Here is an 18,246-nt window from a genome sequence, read left to right on the forward strand (position 1 = left end):
GCAAATTTTCTTGTGGATTTTGTTTTATTAAAAGAAAAAGGATTCTGGAATTGCTATGGTTGACTGTCCAGGAAGATAGGGGAAAATGTTTCCAGAGGAGTATTTTGTTGTGATCTGCTTTAGAAGTTGGTTTGGAATAAATAAGACGGTTTTAAAAACGGCAAACATTTTTCTTTTTAAAAAGCTGCTTTAGTTAGATTGTAGCATCAGATGTAATGACTTGATGTAATGACCTTTTAGTGTGATTAGATTATTTTCTCTGTCCTTCGTATGGGATAGTGATGAAGATTTCCTTGTATTACAATTGATCCTGGGGTGGATGCGCACTTTGTAACATCTTGATAATATCCAATAGGTTGTCCCAACTATTCTGGAGAAGTTCAAAGAGAAAAAGCCTCAGGTTGTGCAAGCCTTGCAAGAAGCCATTGATGCTATCTTTCTTACTGTAAGTCAGGGGTGTTAAACTCAATTTCATTCATCAGCATTGTGGTTGCCCTCAGGAGGCCGGGTGGGTGTGACCAGGATGGGTGCGGCCTACTGGGTGGGCATGGACAGTGGGTGTGGCCTACTGGTGGGTGTGGCTACCTCTACATTGTTCGCGTCAAGGGTGCCTGTGGGGGCCTGGGCAGGAGTGGGACAGATCTGAGGGTCTCTGGCAGAAAGGGGGGTGGGGACCAGGGCAAGTGCCAAGGCATGGTCCACTGGAGGAACCTCACTGTTCCTCTCAGGCCATGCGAGGGGGGGCTGGATGGTGGTGTGGGCTGCCCAGAGCCCTGGGCAGCAGAGATCAAACGCCCAGCCTGGCCCTCGAGCACCTGCGGCACCAAGCCCAGCCCTACTTCCCCAAGGGGGCGCCCGGCTGCACTTACCTCCTCAAGGCTGCTGCTGCTGTGCTTGCTCTCCTTAGCTAGGTTGCTCATGATGGGTACGAGGGCAAAGTCAGAGGGAGATCCATTCCCTCTCCATGGGAGGAGACCCAGCTTTGTATCCAAAGCTTCCTTAGCAATAGGATGGGAGACCCCAGGGTAGGCCAGGAGGAGGGGGCAAGGGGATGATGAAAAGGGCAGCAGGGTAGGACTAAGGCAGGACGTCCCTCAGACCCTCCCTCTCCTTCTTTCCTTCTTTCCTTCTTAAGTACAGAGTGGTGGGAAAATATGTGAGATGGGGGAGGGAGAAAAACAGGCAAGAAACGCAGCTCAGCATGCACCCAGGGGGTGGGGCTTACACGGCAGGGGCTGGTTCCTCGCTGTTTCCAGACGGCCTTGTGGAGCTAGGACTGAATGTGTTTCAGCATAGATGGCCACCACAAAATTGCACATTGGCTCCCGGCCGGCCAGGGCCAAGGCAGCGGGGGCCGTTCCTTCACTGTTTTCAGGATGGCTTCGCGGGCCGCATCCGTCCCCTGGGCCTTGTGTTTGACATGTCTGCTGTAAGTGAATTGATACCAATACTCTGAAAAAGATTAATAGGCTCTTCTTGAATAGTCAAGGTGAATCTCTCTTGTCCCAATAATTTAGACTACATTGCAAAATCTCAGTGAAGATGTCTTGGCTGTAATGGATAACAAAAACCCAACTATCAAGCAGCAGACATCTCTTTTCATTGCACGAAGCTTTCGTCACTGCACTCCTTCTACCCTTTCCAAAGGTCTCCTGAAACCATTCTGCGCTGCTCTCCTCAAGGTAAAAAAATAAAATCTGCAGAACTTGCATTTGAAATAAAATGATAGCTTCTATTGCTGGAAGGTATTCTTTACTAACATGTAAGTTGGGATGTTCAAAAATATTGATGTATATCGTGGAAGAATTTATCTAGGCAGGACAGAGGTGTCATGCAGAACAAAAGAAGCTGCCCAGAGTCGCAAGATGGATGGCAAATAAATTTAAATAAATATATAAACATCTCTTTCATATCCAAGCAAGGAGAAAACCATGTAACTGGGTTCATATTTTTGAATTCAGTTTCTTCATTGCCCTCCATTTTGGTTCAGCTGAAGTTCTCTGAACAGAGACGTTCCAAGCCAAGGTTTATGTAAAATACAGATCAATTCAGAGGAGAGAAACGGAAATCTTTCACTTTATAGCAGGGGTCCCCAACGAACAGGCTGTGGCTCACTACTGGGTCATGTCCTATTCGGAACCAAGCCATGAGAAAGTCAAGCTGCGTGCCCATGCCCGCCCGCCACTTGCACGGCCCGGTTCCCCTTTCCCCCCACCAGCCCGCCAAGCTGCAAAGGTCGGGGACCGCTGCTTTATATGATTTTGTGAATCAAAGCTCCATCAAGCAGAGTACTCAGATTTTCTTTATTTCACCACAGCATATTAATGATTCAGCAGCGGAGGTTAGAGATGCTGCATTTGAAGCCCTGGGCACTGCCCTAAAAGTGGCAGGTGAAAAAGCTGTGAATCCTTTTCTAACAGATGTGGACAAACTGAAACTAGACCGGGTAAGTAACACTAAACCGTCCTGTGTATAGTAGAGTTCAAATAGGATGTTATTCGAGGAGCCCTGAGAATAAGTCAGTGAGTTAACTATTAATATTTTCAGTGGATGGACATGGGGCTTTGACTTGCCATTTTAGAACATGGTATGAGTTTTAGGTTCTGTAAAATAGTGAAGTCATTTCTATCAGATAAATTGTGAGCCTTTCATTATTTAAAGCTTGTGTTGGATATACGAAGCAAACAGCAGAGTTTCAGTCTCAGGAAGGGGCCATGTGCACATTTGAAACTTTTTTTTCCCAAATAAATTTTTATTTTATTCAGAAAATTAAGGTAAAATACAGACTCCAAAAAGGAAAAAGAAAGAATTTTTTTAACCAAAACAAAGATAGACAAAACATTAGAAAAGATAAAAACATGCATTAAAAAAGACAAAAGGACAAAAACATGTATACATATATTATCCTCTGAGTTGAATACTCATAAGATTGTGATTGTACTGCATCTATACCAGAAATAGAAAAATAGAAAAATCCAAATAATTAGTGCCAATATCAAGAATTGTAATTTTTTGTAATTTATGACACTTGTCAAGGACCTAGGAGAGTTTAGCAACTGCTAGATGAAGTATGTTAATCCTTTTATGTTAATCTAATTTTGCCTACTAGATTAGGGAGTCTGCTGAAAAAATAGAGTTGGTTGGTGGAGGTAAAGTCAGTGGAGGAGCTGATAGAAGAGAAAACAAAGCTGCTGCTGGCAAGACTCCAGTTCTTTCTGGCGCTGCAGGGGACAAGGATATGAAAGATAACTCAGCTAAATCTGGGCCACCGAAAAAGGCTCCTACTACTAAGGTATGAAAATTACACACTCTGAATTAAAACAGATTGAATTTGCATATATTCAAATGAGCACAAAATTAATTGCATTTTCAGAAGTGACAGAATAGTGTATTAGATTTCCTTATGAGCTAAATTTTATGTAGGTGTTTTGGAAAAAAGTGTCCAATTTTTAAAGAAACAAATGTAATGTCAGGATTGCTATGTTTGACTTTCGCATTCAGTATGGTCTGGGTATCTTTTGTTCCCATGAAACATTACAAAATGAACATTGGAATTAACAGGCTCATGCACACACTACAAGAATGGCAAATTCAGTAAAGTTTAATTAGTTGGAAATGTTCCCAAAGAAAACAGCAAAGTTCTGGGATAGTAGTTACTATTTAAAAAAATAAAAAACAAATCAGCAGTGGGACAGACCATTTTCCCAAAGTAAGTTTTCCATTTTGGAAACCACAACAGGACTTTTGCTTAGGTGATAGTGGGATATATAGAAGAGTCTCTGCTTTGAAGTTGTATGAAGACTCCAGTTTAGATGCTCTGGTTTTAGTCATCCATGGTTTCAGAAGTTTCTGCTGGATGTTATTTGATGTTTTTGTACTTTGCTGTTGCCATTGCCAGAATTTAAACCAACGATGGTCTTTTCACCATTGTTTTTGATTTGGCTGAAATTTTCAAATACTTTTTGAAGACTGATTCAAAAATAATCTAGTTGCACAGTATGTTTTTCCTGCACTTAGTTTTTAATATATTTTTGGAAAGTTATGAGTCTATAACAGAATAACAGAGTTGGAAGGGACCTTCGAGGTCTTCTAGTCCAGGGCTTTTCAACCAGTGGTACGGGTACCACCTGTGGTACATTGGCACCTGGCAGGTGGTACGCGACCATCCTAGAAAAGTGGTAGCGGGGGAGGGGAATGAGCTGAACTGTTGGCAGCACTGCACAAGCCTGAGTGAGAGATGGCTGGAGCTGCAGGGCTGTCAGGGCTCAGCGGAAGCGCCAGGATCAGTGCTGCTTTCCAGCTGATCAGCGTTTTTTTGGGACTGTCAGGGCTCAACAGAAGTGCCAGGATCAGCGCCAGGCTCCAGCTGGAGCTCGGCGCTGATCCTGGTGCTTCTGCTGAGCCCTGAAGAAGCACCAATCAGCTAGAAAGCAGCACTGATCCTGGTGCTTCTGCTGAGCCCAGAAGAAGCGCCGATCAGCTGAAATGTTGCAGCATCTCCAGGGTCTTGTGATTTACATTCAGATGCTTGGCAACTGATTCATATTTATGACGATCACAGTGTCCCAGGATCATGTGAAGTGACCAAAACCTGTTGCAACCACCCAGCAGACGGGGGGAATAAAAACCAAACACCCCCACCCACCCCACCCCCGCTGCCAATCCTCAGCAGAAATGCTCACAACAATGAAAACCTCGGATAGGAGGAAGAGCGCAGCCGGCAGGCAGGCAGGTGTCTTGTTCGGCTGTGGCTTGGGGGGCACTTTTTTCAATGCCATTGTAACTTCGAACAGTCAGTAAGTGAGCTGTTGTAAGTCGAGGACTACCTGTACTTTATCACTTTTTTCCTTTTGGGGGGGGTCATCAAGTTTTTGACACCTTGCTAGGTGACTGGTGGTCCTTGGGTATTGCCATATCCTAAAAGTGGTACAATGGGTGAAAAAGTTGAAAAGCCCTGTTCTAGTCCAACTTCCTGCTCTACCAGGAAACCCTATACCATTTCATACAAATGGTTAAGATAGCATATAGTAGAACCAACATTCTTCTTTAGTGCCAAAGCTATGAAAATGTGCTATTATCTACATTAACCCATCTTTAGAAGACAGTATTGTCTAGATAGAATACCTAGATACTATAATACCGGCAGAATGCTGTCCTATAGTGACCTTCCACTTCCTACCCCTTGAAAGGGTTCTCCTAAAAGTCAGGGTAAGTGGTCTGACTTGGGAAGTCTCAGGAGGAAGGAAGGAAGGATTGTTGAACATTTATAAGCATAGTTCTCCCCCCCTCCCCAATCTTTTCTCTGAATCCAGTTGGTGATGTTTTATTCCCTTTCCATTTAATCATCAATTTTTACAAACATCTTTTGGAAAACAGTGAATTATGTGCTCATTTCAAATATTTTTCCACCTCTTGTATGTACAGGCTGGTGGTCCAGTGAAGAAAGGGAAACCGGCTTCAGCAGGTGGAGTAGGAAATACTGGAACAAAAGCCAAAAAGGGAACTGAAGTAAAAGAGATATTTGAGCCAGAACTCTCAGTAAGTGAATTCTGTGCAAATTGTGTATTTAAAAATACTTCAAAAACCAATGACGGTCTTGCTCAAAATAGTTGTTACTCAGTTACATGTGCATGAGATTCGGTGTTTCATTTGGAACATTTTTATTTCTCTAGTATTTTACGTTACATAAGATTTCACTTGCTCTATAAATCTTAGGAGTGTGCTGATATAAACCTAGGGGGCATGTTTTCCTGCAGGAATTCAAAATGATTTCAATTGACGTGATAGTAGGAATGTGAACAAACTAGAAAATGTTATGTTTCGAACCTTGAACAAAACATTGCACCCTGGGAGTTCTGCCACACTGTTTCAGACTGGTCATGGTTCGGCAGAACAAAACACGGAACATTTTGTTGTGAGTTTTGGAGGAAACAAAATCTGAGATTCCAAATGATTTTATTGGGGCAAGTAAGGCTGGTATGCACTGCCTGCGCACTCCCTTCCCCCTATAGCCGTTTTCTATGCAACATATCCCCACAGCCTGTTCAAACCCAATTTTTCCAGCAGCTTTTCTCTCCTTCAGCCTCTATGTCTACTGTCCTTGCTTTTTCATGTCGTTTCCCATTTTCCAAATCCATTCAGCCTGAGGCAACCACATTTCCATCTATATGCAAAAAAAAAAAAAAATCCCACTTTTATTATTATTATTATTATTATTATTATTATTATTATTATTATTTATTACATTTATATCCCGCCCTTCTCCTTGCGGACTCAGGGCGGCTGACAATCGATTATCCATGCGCTCACTAATGCACCCAAAACGCACATGCTTCAGGAACAGCCTGGGCTGCAACTAATTGCTGGGCTGCAGCAATTGCAGCCTGGGCTGCAACTAATTGCTGGGCTGCAACTAATCTATGCACAGCATGGTTCATGCCTAGAACATTTTGCACATATCCCATTGGCAGAGAATGACTGGCCCATTTGCCACTTGTGGTTCAACATCTCAAATGTATTATTTCTAAAACTAAAGTCAGTATTTAAACTTTTGCCTAATGTAAATGTCAAATTATTGGTCTTCATATGAATATGAATTTATATTCATAACGGGAAAAGTGCTACGTATTGTATAGCACAGGGGTAGGCAACCTTGGCTCTTTTATGACTCGTGGACTTCAACTCCCAGAATTCCTGAGCCGGCATGGCTCAGCTTGGAAGCCTCTCCCTTTCCCCTCAGCATGGCTGGCTCAGGAATTCTGGGAGTTGAAGTCCACGAGTCATAAAAGAGCCAAGGTTGCCTACCCCTGGTATAGCAGTTCAGCAGAATCCTTGAAGGAAGTATCTCAAGTCTGAGGAGAACAGTGCTGTAGAATGAAGTCCATTTTTAAATAAAGTGATATGTGTACATGCCCACATGGCACGGCTGTTCCATCATTCAAGAGGCTAGTCACAAGCAGGAAAAAATACATTGGGTTTAAAAATTACTGATAGGCACTATATGCATATATCTATGTGCTCTGAGGTAACAGATTTCCTTTGAATCCAGGTTGCTGTGTGGTAGCGAACCTGATATAGGTCAAAATGTCAAATAGCCAGATGAAGGCATATTGGGAATGTACCAGTAAGCTATTAACAGGCATGTCATTTTTCTTTTGTTAATAGATAGAGATGTGTGAGGAGAAGGCTTCGGCTGTCCTCCCAGAAGTTTGCATACAGCAGTTAGATAGTGGCAATTGGAAGGAAAGGCTGGCTTGCATGGAAGAATTTCAAAAGGTAATAATGACAAGATCATCTAAAATATGTCTCACCCCTATAAATATTTGTTTGTTCCATAGTAAGTTATTTTGGCAGTTCGCAGAAGCCTTTAGTGTCAGACTGTGTTTTAAGACTTTTCAGATTATTCTGGGTACTGCAAGTTTGTTAGACCAGATCCTTTCTTAAAATACATTAAAGATTTAATTTCTGTAAAATCTGCACTAGTCAGTTTCATACAGGGAGGCATCCAATTAACAATGGTTAATTCTTACTGTTGAAAAATAAGAATTGGTTCAAACATCCTATCACTTTCACATTTCTCTTCAGAAAACCAGAATAAAGTTTCTAAAATAAAGCTTGATTTGTAAATAAAATATATTTGTAAAACAAGAATAATTCTTATATAGTTTGGATTAAATTTATGTTTACAATATTTACAGTCTTCAGACCCAAACCTAGATCATTTTTGATCTACTTTTATCCAGCTTTGGGTAATTTCTTTACAAAACTTTCCAGTGAAGGAAAAAATAATATTGTTAAGGGCTATGGTTTTTAACGATGCTAAACATGAAATGTATCTGAGTGAATGTAGGTTTATAGAAGGCAGTTTGGCAGTATTTATGTTCCTGCATTTCTTACAGTTTAACACTGTTCTTAATCTTTAAGGCTGTTGAGCTGATGGATAAAACTGAAATGCCTTGCCAGGCTCTAGTAAGAATGTTGGCGAAGAAACCTGGATGGAAAGAGACCAACTTTCAGGTAGAACAATATTAATTTTTAGGGTTAGTTCTACTAACATTGAATTTATAATTAATGAACTTTTTTTCACAAAGTTACATTAGAATTGAGCCTGGAATTCCTTATGTGTAGGTTTGACCTTTTAACGTTTAAAAAGCTTTATGCAAGGAGTTTAATCTATATTTCTTATTTGCATCCAGAATAATAATATTGTTCATTAAATTATTTGCTTTCTTCATTGATATATTTTGGTAGCATTACACAGTTCATTAAGGTTTAATTAATATATGGGTATTTGGAACCTTGTTAAAGAAGAACAATACAATTAAAATAAAGCATTCAAATATATATATATATTAAGAAAAGATGCTGAGAGCTGTGTCAATATTTATAGTATCTGTATTTAGCCTGCATGTGAAAAACTTCTATATTCTAATTCAACAGCATTAAGAGTCTTTTAGGCCTTAGGCCAGTGATGGCGAACCTTTTAGAGACCGAGTGCCCAAACTGCAACCCAAAACCCACTTATGCATTGTCGAGTGCTGGGTGGGTGTGGCCCATTGGGTGGGTGTGGCCAATTGGGTGAGCATGGCTGCAGTGGTAACAGCAGACTGGGTAGGACTAAAAAGTTCAATCAATCAATTCCAACTTTGCAAGATCTTTTTTTTCCTGCAAGGTTGAAATTGACTGATTGAACCTTTTTTTGGGGACATGGCAGCGGAGGCCTAAAGCGAAAAGGTTTTATAAAACCCAGCTGAAGGCCTAGGACTGGGGCGACGGTGCGCATGCCCACAGAGAGGGCTCTGAGTGCCGCCTCTGGCACCCGTGCCATAGGTTCGCCACCACTGCCCTAGGCCTTTGGGGATCCTCATTTCAATAATATCTGGATACTAGCTTATTGTCAGGCACAAGCAACCAGAACAACTCAAGAGTAGGCCCAAGTTGATAATTTAATTGTTAATCCCTTATATTACAAAAATCTCACAAGACTGTCTGCCTTCCCTTGGGAAACGGCAGATAGAGACCTATAAGTTTAACCTCAGGTGTTTCCTACTCCCAAACCAACACTAAGCTGGAATGTCTCTTTAGTCCCCCTAGAAAGTCCCCCTTTCCTTCAGCTGGTGAGTCCACACAGTTACAAAGCTATTCTCTGAACTTGTATTTTTCAAGGCAAAAGTCACAATGTATTTTGAATGTATGCATAATAAAGTAATATCAAATATATCTAATTTTAGGGAATACAGCTTAAAAACATTTTTGGTCCTGAAAATTTTGTCTGCCGTAGACAGTGTGGTCTGGTTGTGCCTCGTAGATAATGCAGATTACGCACTAGTCACGTTTGATGAAATGTAGGTCTCAAATCTTAACTGTGCAGCAGATCATTGGCTTGCAAATAGCAATGGCTCCACTTCTTGTTTGCAGGTGATGCAAATAAAACTTCATATAGTTGCCTTGGTTGCGCAAAAGGGAACCTTTTCCAAAACATCTGCACAAATTGTCCTGGATGGCCTTGTGGATAAGATTGGTGATGTGAAATGTGGTAGCAATGCCAAAGAAGCACTAACAGCAATAGCAGAAGCCTGTCAGCTGCCTTGGACCGCTGAGCAGGTACATGTATAGTTTTTCAAAGAACACTTACTATCACAAGAACTATTGCTCATTTATATCAGTTGCAAATAGTCTCCTTTTGTTCTAGGTTATGTCCATGGCGTTCTCCCAGAAGAATCCAAAGAACCAATCAGAAACTTTAAACTGGCTCTCAAATGCAATTAAAGAGTTTGGGTTTACTGGGTAAGTCTCAAAATTAGAATAGCATGCTGCTTACATATACATGCTGTTTATTAAATAACTGTGACATAAAAGATGGATTAGCACACAGAATGTTAATAGCAACCATACTAATACACCTTATTATTTGTATATTTTTAGATGAGATGAATGTATATTTATGTTTGTTAAAGCAGTTATATGCATGTGTGAACCAAGTTCTTTCTCACTATTGTACTAGTTTTGTACAGTCTGGTACTCTTCTTTTTCCCCCAGTGCTTTATTTTTTTTATATATAGAATGTAGTTAGAATTTAGAATCTATTGGTGTAATGTAGCCCCCAGACTCCATTGCCATCCAGTAGGGATTTTAAAAAAGGAATATAAAATGTTTTTTTTATCATTTTGAATACCCTTTGCATACCTTAAAAGTTCGAAAGCATTTTTTAAAAAGAGGAATAAAATATTATTGTGTCCACTTGCTTGATGTGAGACAAATTTCCATCTTTCCCCATGATCCCTGGAAATACAAAAAAAACATGCGGAGCTGGTTGAAAAGTATTCATGTGTCATTTCTTTAAAAAATGCATTTCTGTTATGTAAGATGTGTCCTGTTATTTTGAGAAGCAGTTCCATCATAGCCAATACTATTATCTCACATTTAAATTTCATAACCTTTTGATAAAGTGGTTGAGAATGTGTAAGGAATGTTTATATTTTTCACTGCTCTATACAATTTCATGCTATACTAGCTGTACCCGGTCACGCGTTGCTGTGGTTCAGTCTGGTTAAATGGAAAAGCATGTTTTTACCTGTCACAGGTGTGACATCTATATAATAGTAGGTATATAAAAACACGCGCGTATTCGAATTCAACGTTGTGTCAAAATTTCAAAGCAATCGGCGAAGAACTTTTGGAGATTTAAGATTTTGAACAAATACATTTACATTTTTATTTATATAGATTTGGCTAACCTTTATTGTCTTCTCTCTCAGATTGAACGTGAAAGCATTTATCAGCAATGTTAGAACAGCTCTTGCCGCTACAAATCCCGTGAGTATTTTTTCCTTCAGGTTAAATTCTTTCACTCTGTGAATATTGAGCTTAAATATTTCTATTTCCTATTAGGCTGTGAGGACATCCGCCATAACCTTACTAGGCGTCATGTTTCTGTATGTTGGTCCCCCTTTACGAATGTTCTTTGAGGATGAGAAGCCTGCTCTTCTTTCCCAAATAGATGCAGAGTTTGAAAAAGTAAGTTTTCTTTAAACTGGTAAAACATTTATTGTTTGGATGATCATTTGGACTGACTCCAGTATTTTTCTTAATGTTGCTAATAACACAGTGAAGTAAATGAACAATCTACTAAGTCGGTCTTGGAAGATTGTATTGGCTGATGACTGACTGAAGATGACTTCTAGTGTTTCGGATGGAAATGTTTGTCAAACCTTTATTAATATGAGTATTAATTCTTCAAGACTACTATACTGTAAAATTCACTGATTGGTGATAGAAGCTAAATGTTTGGGTAATACACTAAACAAGCAGCAGGTTCAATGATGTATCACCCAGTGTCATGTCCTTTATCTTGCTTGATCCTTCCATTTTGAGCATTACTTGCATGATTTTTAATTAGCACAACACAGTGTTGTACAATCACGTGAATTAAAATGCCAAATGCTCCCTATCAAAAAGATGTAAAGTAATTTGGTAAGTGTATGCATTTCAGATGCAAGGACAAACACCAACTGCTGCAACTCGAGGCAATACAAGGCACACTATTGGCAATGATGATGGTGAGGAAGGAGAAGAACAGGAGGATTCAGGGAATGATGTTGTGGACCTCTTGCCTAGAGCTGACATCAGGTTTTTATACTTTGTTTCTATTTGATTTGTTTTTATGCTGCTTTTTATTGAAGCCCAAAGCAGGAATTGGTTGACTGATTGACTGATTGTGTGCTATCAAGTCATTATTGGCAGCTAGCGACTACCTGGGTAGACTTTCTCCATGGTAATTTATTCCTAAACTGTTATTTTAGTCTTCCAATGGTGCATTCATCACCAATGTAACTGAGTCCATCCATCTTGCTGCTTGGCTTCCTCTTTCCTTACACCTTTTCTAGCTTTGAAGTTTTTGGAGATTTAGATCTTTGCATTATATGTCTGAAGCAGGGTAATTTGAGCCTTGGTGGTTATTCCACCAAGCGGTAATCGGCATATTTCTTGACTGCTTTTCTATCGCCGGTTTGGTCTTCTTTAAAGTTTAGTCTCATTTTTCACTATGCTCTTTACTGTTATTACCAGAGCTTACAGATCCTTTGCATTTTCAGTTGTCAGGGTAATGTCATCAACATAGCACAGGTTATTGTTGTTGTTTCTTTATTTTTAAAACCATTCTCATTTCTTCCATACCAGCTTCTCCTAATATATATTCAACATATAGGTTGAATAAATAAGTGGAGAGGATTCCTTTTCCAACTTGGATTCAATCTGTTTCCCTTTGTTTTATCTTTATGATGGCTTCCTGACCTATATATAGGCTTCTCATGAGGATAACGATCCGGCATACCCATCAGTGAAGCACATGCTCACTTCTTTCCAGTATTTTTGACTTTCTCAATTATCCAGAGTGCATCAGCAATAACGTCTCATGTTCCTCAGCCTTTTCTAAAATAACTGGGAGCCTCTTTTTTCATGTAGGGCTTATAATCTATGTTGGGTGATCCTAAGTGTTATTTTGCAGGTGAAATCAAGCATATTGTATTTCAATTAAATCTCCTTTTTTAGTTATTGGAATGTAGATTGACTTCTTCCAATCTGTTGGCCACTGTGTCATTCTCCAGATTTGCTTGGATAGTTTGGATAGAACGATTACTGATTCTTCTTCTGTTGCTTGCCATACTTCTGTGGATGTAGTATCACTTCCTATGACCTTCCAACTTGGAAATGACCAGAGTATTGATCTAACTTCATCTTCTTGAACTAGAGCAGTGACGGCGAACCTTTTAGAGACCGAGTGCCCAAACTGCAACCCAAAGCCCACTTATGCATCGTCTGGTGCTGGGTGGGTGTGGCCCATTGAGTGGGTGTGGCCCATTGGGTGGGCATGGCCCATTGGCTGGGCGTGGCTGCGGTCGTAACAGCAGACTGGGTGGGACTAAAAAGTTCAATCAATCAATTCCAACTTTGCAAGATCTTTTTTTTTCCCGCGAGAAGTTGAAATTGACTGATTAATTGAACCTTTTTTTTGTACATGGCGGCAGAGGCCTAAAGCGAAAAGGTTTTATAAAACCCAGCTGAAGGCTTAGGACTGGACTGACGGCGCGCGTGCCCACAGAGAGGGCTCTGAGTGCCGCCTCTGGCACCCGTGCCATAGGTTCGCCACCACTGAACTAGAGGTTCTTATAAGTAGGGAATATTTTTGATGGTATCTTATATTTGACATGTCTACTGCATAATAGTTCAGTTTCCCCCTTCCATCTTTGTCTGATTTCTTTTGAATCAATCCATTTGCAGGGTGTCCTCGACTTACAACAGTTCATTTACTGACTGTTCCAAGTTACAGTAGCACTGAAAAAAGTGTCTTACGACCATTTTTCATACTTAATGACTGTTGCAGCCGCCGCATGGTCATGTGATCAAAACTCAGACACTTGGCAATTGACTCATATTTATGATGGTTGCAATGTTCCGGGATCATATTATCCCCTTTTGCGACCTTCTGACAAGCAGAGTTAAACTCACTTAACAAATGTTTCACTTAAGAACAGAAATTTGGGCTCAATTGTGGTCGTAGGTTGAGGACTACCTGTATTGGCTAAGTTCTTTTCTGAGATTCTTGGCTTTCTTGGCTTTGGGTTCTCCTCCCTTCTTGGCAATCACTAAAGTTTGACTGTGGAAATTGACCGGTTTTCTTCTTTAGCTTAATTTGGAATTTGCATATGAACAGTTCATGATCCATTCTATAGTCTGTATTTCATCATGTCTTTGATGCTATAAGTGAACACCTCCAGCCTTTTTATCAATATTGTCAATTTGATTTCTGTATAGCCATCTGGTATAGCCGCATATAGAGGTGTTGTTTTGGTTGTTTGAGGACAATTGTTAGCGATAAAGAAGTCGTTGGAATGGCAGAAATGTGATAATTCCTTCTCCTGTTTATTGTCAAGAGGCAGCACAGGACTTGCGGGTGGGAGACAAAGCAGGAATACTAGTTGGTAAAATACTGAAATCTAATCTGAATATAAAATAATATTTAATTTGTTTAAAAGATTTATATGCCCTCCCATTGCCCTCCCCATCTTAAATACAAGTCTGGGCACCTTACAATATATATAAAATAAATTTACAATGAAAAGAACAAAAACGGCTAAATCCTCTGAAATATAATAGGTTTAAAATGATAGAACATCTTGAAATACCATAAGACGATAACAAAGCAGTACAGAAGGCGGAATAGCACAGATTTAACAAAAAGCCTGAGTTGAACAAATACATGCTAAACTGGTATTAAAAGCTTATCAGTGTCAACTTTAAGGAAACGGAGAAAACGTGTCAGCTGGAGGACTTGTATGAGGATTGCTCTTGCTGTCTAATGAATCACTGACAAACATAGAGCCCTGAGAGGGCATCATCAGAGCATTTTAAAAGGCAGACAGCAACTATGCTTTGTAAGTGAGGTATTTCTACATTTATAGGCATGTAAACTCTTAATTACTCATCTATAACATATTTTATAATTTGTGTTTTCTCTCTTGACTGTTACTGCATAAGACAGAGGTCCCCAACCTTTTGAGCACCAGGGACTGGTTCTGTAGAGAGAAGCTTTTCCGTGGACCGGAAGAGGCGTGGTTTCATGTACTGCCTGCATCCCGCTGATGGGGCTTTGCTTGTTTGCGCGGACTGGTTTCAGGCATGCCGCGGCCCGGTGCCAGTCCACGGACCCCTGGCATAAGATGCTTATAGTTTGCTTCTTCTTGTTTAAAGAAAATTGATGATGAGCTGTTGGTGTTTTTTTTTTCTTTACAGTGATAAGATCACATCTGAGCTGGTATCTAAGATTGGTGACAAAAACTGGAAAATCCGAAAGGAGGGTCTGGATGAAGTAACAAACATCATCAGCGAAGCCAAATTCATACAGCCAAATATAGGCGAACTTGCACCTGCCTTGAAGAGTCGTCTCAATGATTCCAATAAAATCCTGGTATGCTTAAAATTAGTAACAAGTTTGTTACAGTCAGTCATCTTCCATCCTTTATATACCAGCTTAATTTCTTATAAACAGAAATGAAATGAAAAGGCCACTAAACATTACTGCCATTTAATTTATTTTATGTAGTAAGGAAATATTTTTACAATTGCTAGCTTGTCTGTTGATGCATCTCGTGCTGCACAAGTGGGGAAAATGGTACTGCTGTATTCAGTGAACATCAGAGAGGTTACTGCAAAGGAAATGCACTCTCCCATAATATGCACCAGAACACAGTTGAGCTTTGTTAATCTATTTGTTGCACATACACCGAAGCACAGCTGGGGAGATTGTGTGACTTCCTCTTAATGGTGCTTCTGTTTGTCATGAAAGCCTAGTACAGAGAATCACAATCTTGTGATTTAAATCAAATTGAAATTTAATTTTAAGGTTGTAGGTAAATATTCAAACGTGGTTTATATTTTTCCACATGTAATGCAATATAAACTCCTGTATGGTAGATAATGATGATAATAATTTATTAAATTTATATACTTCCTGAGCTCCAGTGAGTATAGCCAGTAGATGTTCTTTGAAAGAAAAGTTAGCAAATTTATATATCTAATTGTCTTAAAATGACTTTGGAATATTATTCCAATTTAGTCTTGTGAAATTGGCTTTCCTATTTTCTTTTTATTGTCCTAAAATTCCCCCGTATGCATTTATGTGACTAAATACAACTTTTTAGCTAGCATTGTTTCTTAATGACTTCATTAGTTTTTATGAGATTATAACAGGTAGAAAGGCCACACGGATACTGCAGATTTTCTTTATAGGGAAGAAGTGATTGGGAATTTGGGGGATATTTTAAAACAAATATATAATCTTACATGAAATACAGCACCGGTATTTTTTCATTAGCTTATTCGTTCAGCAATTGTTCAAAATCATGACAGTGCTGAACAAAGGGATTCATGAGCTGTGTTTGAAGTTACACCTGCTACAGCACTGTGTAGTCACATAATTAGAATTCGGATGCTTGGCAATCTTCTCACCTTTGCAACTGACCATGGGGACACTAACTAACCCCACCTATCTCTCTTTCCCCATCCTGCCTTGCTGGATCCCTTAGGTCTACTTCCCACCAGGCTGGGTTCACACAAGCCTTAGGCCTGCCTCTTGCCCTGCTGGTTCCCATACCCCATCATGCCTTGCTCCACTTACCTCTTCCAAAGATCGCCTTTCCCAAAAGAATGCCCAGCTGACACGATGCTCAGCCTTCCTGCTGGGGCCACCTTGGGCCATTCTGGAGGCAGTCGCCATTTGCAGTCTCAAATAAAATTGATTCTTCTGAGAGATCTTGAGAATGGCAGCAACTTCCTAAATGGTGCAAGGCAGTTTCTGTAAAAGATTGCATGGCACATCGGCTGATTCTCTTTTGGAAAGGCGATCTTCGGAAGAAATAAATGGAGTGAGGTGCAATGAGAAGAGGAGACCCAAGGATGTGGGACCCAACCCGATGGGAAGCTCCGCAAAGGATGCCTCTGGGTAGAGGAGGCCCTGGGAGACCCACTTCTTGAGGCACCCCATGCTTTGCTTAACAGCCACACAGTCACTTAACAACTGCAATAGGAAGAGCTGTATGGTGATTAAGCAAGACAGTCATATGGGTATCTTGCTTAATGACTGCAATGACATGATCATAATTCTGGGCTTGACTGTCGAGGACTACAACCAAACAAATCTTGATATGCTAACAAAAGAGGAAGCTGTTTTGCTCGCCCGTTTTGAACGACTCTTGCAGGTAGTATCTACCCATTTAAATTTATCACATTTCCTCCAAGTTCCATAGTTCGAAGTGATTGTGGCGGCTTATGATATTTCATTGTGTTAAGGTAGAAAATTGTCTCTGTGTCTGAAATTTGGTTCTTTGAGCTATGAGCTTCAGACCCTGTAAAATGATACTGCTGTCTTATTTTTTAAGAAATTGATAGCTGTCGACAGGTATATGTCATGCTCTTTTGCCGTCCACTCAGGTACAACAAACACTGACCATCCTTCAGCAACTGGCCACCGCTATGGGCCCAAATATCAAGCAACATGTGAAAAATTTGGGAATTCCTATCATCACAATTCTTGGAGACAGTAAGGTAAGACTGGCATACTATCTTGATGGTACTCTTCCAGATTATATTATCCACGTTATACATTCTGGGTTTTGTATATATGATTAAAAGATGATGACGATTTCTCATTGAGGAAGTTGAATTTGAAGAAAATCAGAGACTGGATGGGCATGTGACAGAAATGTGCTGGCTGTATATTGTCTTGGAAATCCTGCATTTAAGGGCTAGACTTCAGAAGTCCCTTCCCAGTTCCTTTATTTTGAATGTTTCATCATCTAATATTAGTATATTTTTTGTTAAATGTACTTGTTGCTGAATGATAAAAGAGGCTGAATAAATCAGTTAAGTCAGCTGAAGATGGAAATTGCCCGTACGCGGTGTTAATGTCCTAGCTTCAACTGATAATAAGGTGCAGTCATTATTACATCTTCCTGGGGTCTGAGTTGAAAACTGAAGGGAAACAAATGACTTTTCATTTGAAAATGGCAAAATGCAGATAGAATAAATATGGATTCGGATAAGCCTTTGGATTTGCATCTAACTTACTGCCCATCCTATTTCTGGGGTGTAAAGGAAAGTGGTTTGAAAAATCTGTTTCCTTCTTGAACTTAACACATGCATTTCTTGTGTAGCTTTAAATTGGCATCTCAGAGATTCTGTGGAAGATTAGACTCTCTTTAAGGCAGGGGTGTCAAACTGACAGCCTGCGGGCCGCATGCATCACACGCAGGCCACGCCCACCCCGGCTCCGCAAAGGCAAAAAAACGTCACGATACGTCACATGACGCAATTGAGTTTGACACCCGTGCTTAAAGGTGTTAAACTCTGATTGTTTCACAGCAATGAATATAAATGGTAGATAGACAGATGCAAGAACATTATCTGGCTGACCTTTTCACTTTCCTGGAACATGCATAAGTTTCTGTATTTGTGCATGTATATGAAATATGGTGCTGGAGAAGACTCCTGCTAGTCCCTTGGACTGCTAGGCGTTCAAACCGGTCAGTCCTAGAAGAGTTCAGCTCTTTAAAAGGCCAGATCCTGAAGTTGAAACTCAAATACTTTGGCCACCTAATGAGAAGGAAGGACTCACTGGAGAAGGGCCTAATGCTGGGAAAGATTGAGGGCAATAGAAGAAGGGGACGACCAAGAATGAGGTGGCTGGATGGA

General features: G+C 40.2%; 1 protein-coding gene across 1 annotated transcript in view; it reads left to right on the forward strand.

The window, feature by feature from the left end:
• Window positions 1-18,246, forward strand: part of CKAP5 (cytoskeleton associated protein 5) — a 66,456-nt gene that overhangs the window by 17,549 nt on the left and 30,661 nt on the right. The window contains exons 11-24 of the mRNA XM_015824124.1: window positions 356-445; window positions 1,518-1,682; window positions 2,318-2,446; window positions 3,110-3,292; window positions 5,425-5,538; window positions 7,165-7,275; window positions 7,924-8,016; window positions 9,418-9,603; window positions 9,692-9,786; window positions 10,758-10,815; window positions 10,891-11,016; window positions 11,492-11,628; window positions 14,791-14,965; window positions 16,987-17,100. Of these exons, the coding sequence (XP_015679610.1) occupies window positions 356-445; window positions 1,518-1,682; window positions 2,318-2,446; window positions 3,110-3,292; window positions 5,425-5,538; window positions 7,165-7,275; window positions 7,924-8,016; window positions 9,418-9,603; window positions 9,692-9,786; window positions 10,758-10,815; window positions 10,891-11,016; window positions 11,492-11,628; window positions 14,791-14,965; window positions 16,987-17,100 (1,776 nt within the window). The remainder of the gene's footprint in view (window positions 1-355; window positions 446-1,517; window positions 1,683-2,317; window positions 2,447-3,109; window positions 3,293-5,424; window positions 5,539-7,164; window positions 7,276-7,923; window positions 8,017-9,417; window positions 9,604-9,691; window positions 9,787-10,757; window positions 10,816-10,890; window positions 11,017-11,491; window positions 11,629-14,790; window positions 14,966-16,986; window positions 17,101-18,246) is intronic.

This window comes from Protobothrops mucrosquamatus, unplaced genomic scaffold (assembly GCF_001527695.2).
Source record: "Protobothrops mucrosquamatus isolate PMUCROS unplaced genomic scaffold, P.Mucros_1.0 scaffold2131, whole genome shotgun sequence".
In the NCBI taxonomy this organism is placed as follows: Eukaryota; Metazoa; Chordata; class Lepidosauria; order Squamata; family Viperidae; genus Protobothrops; species Protobothrops mucrosquamatus.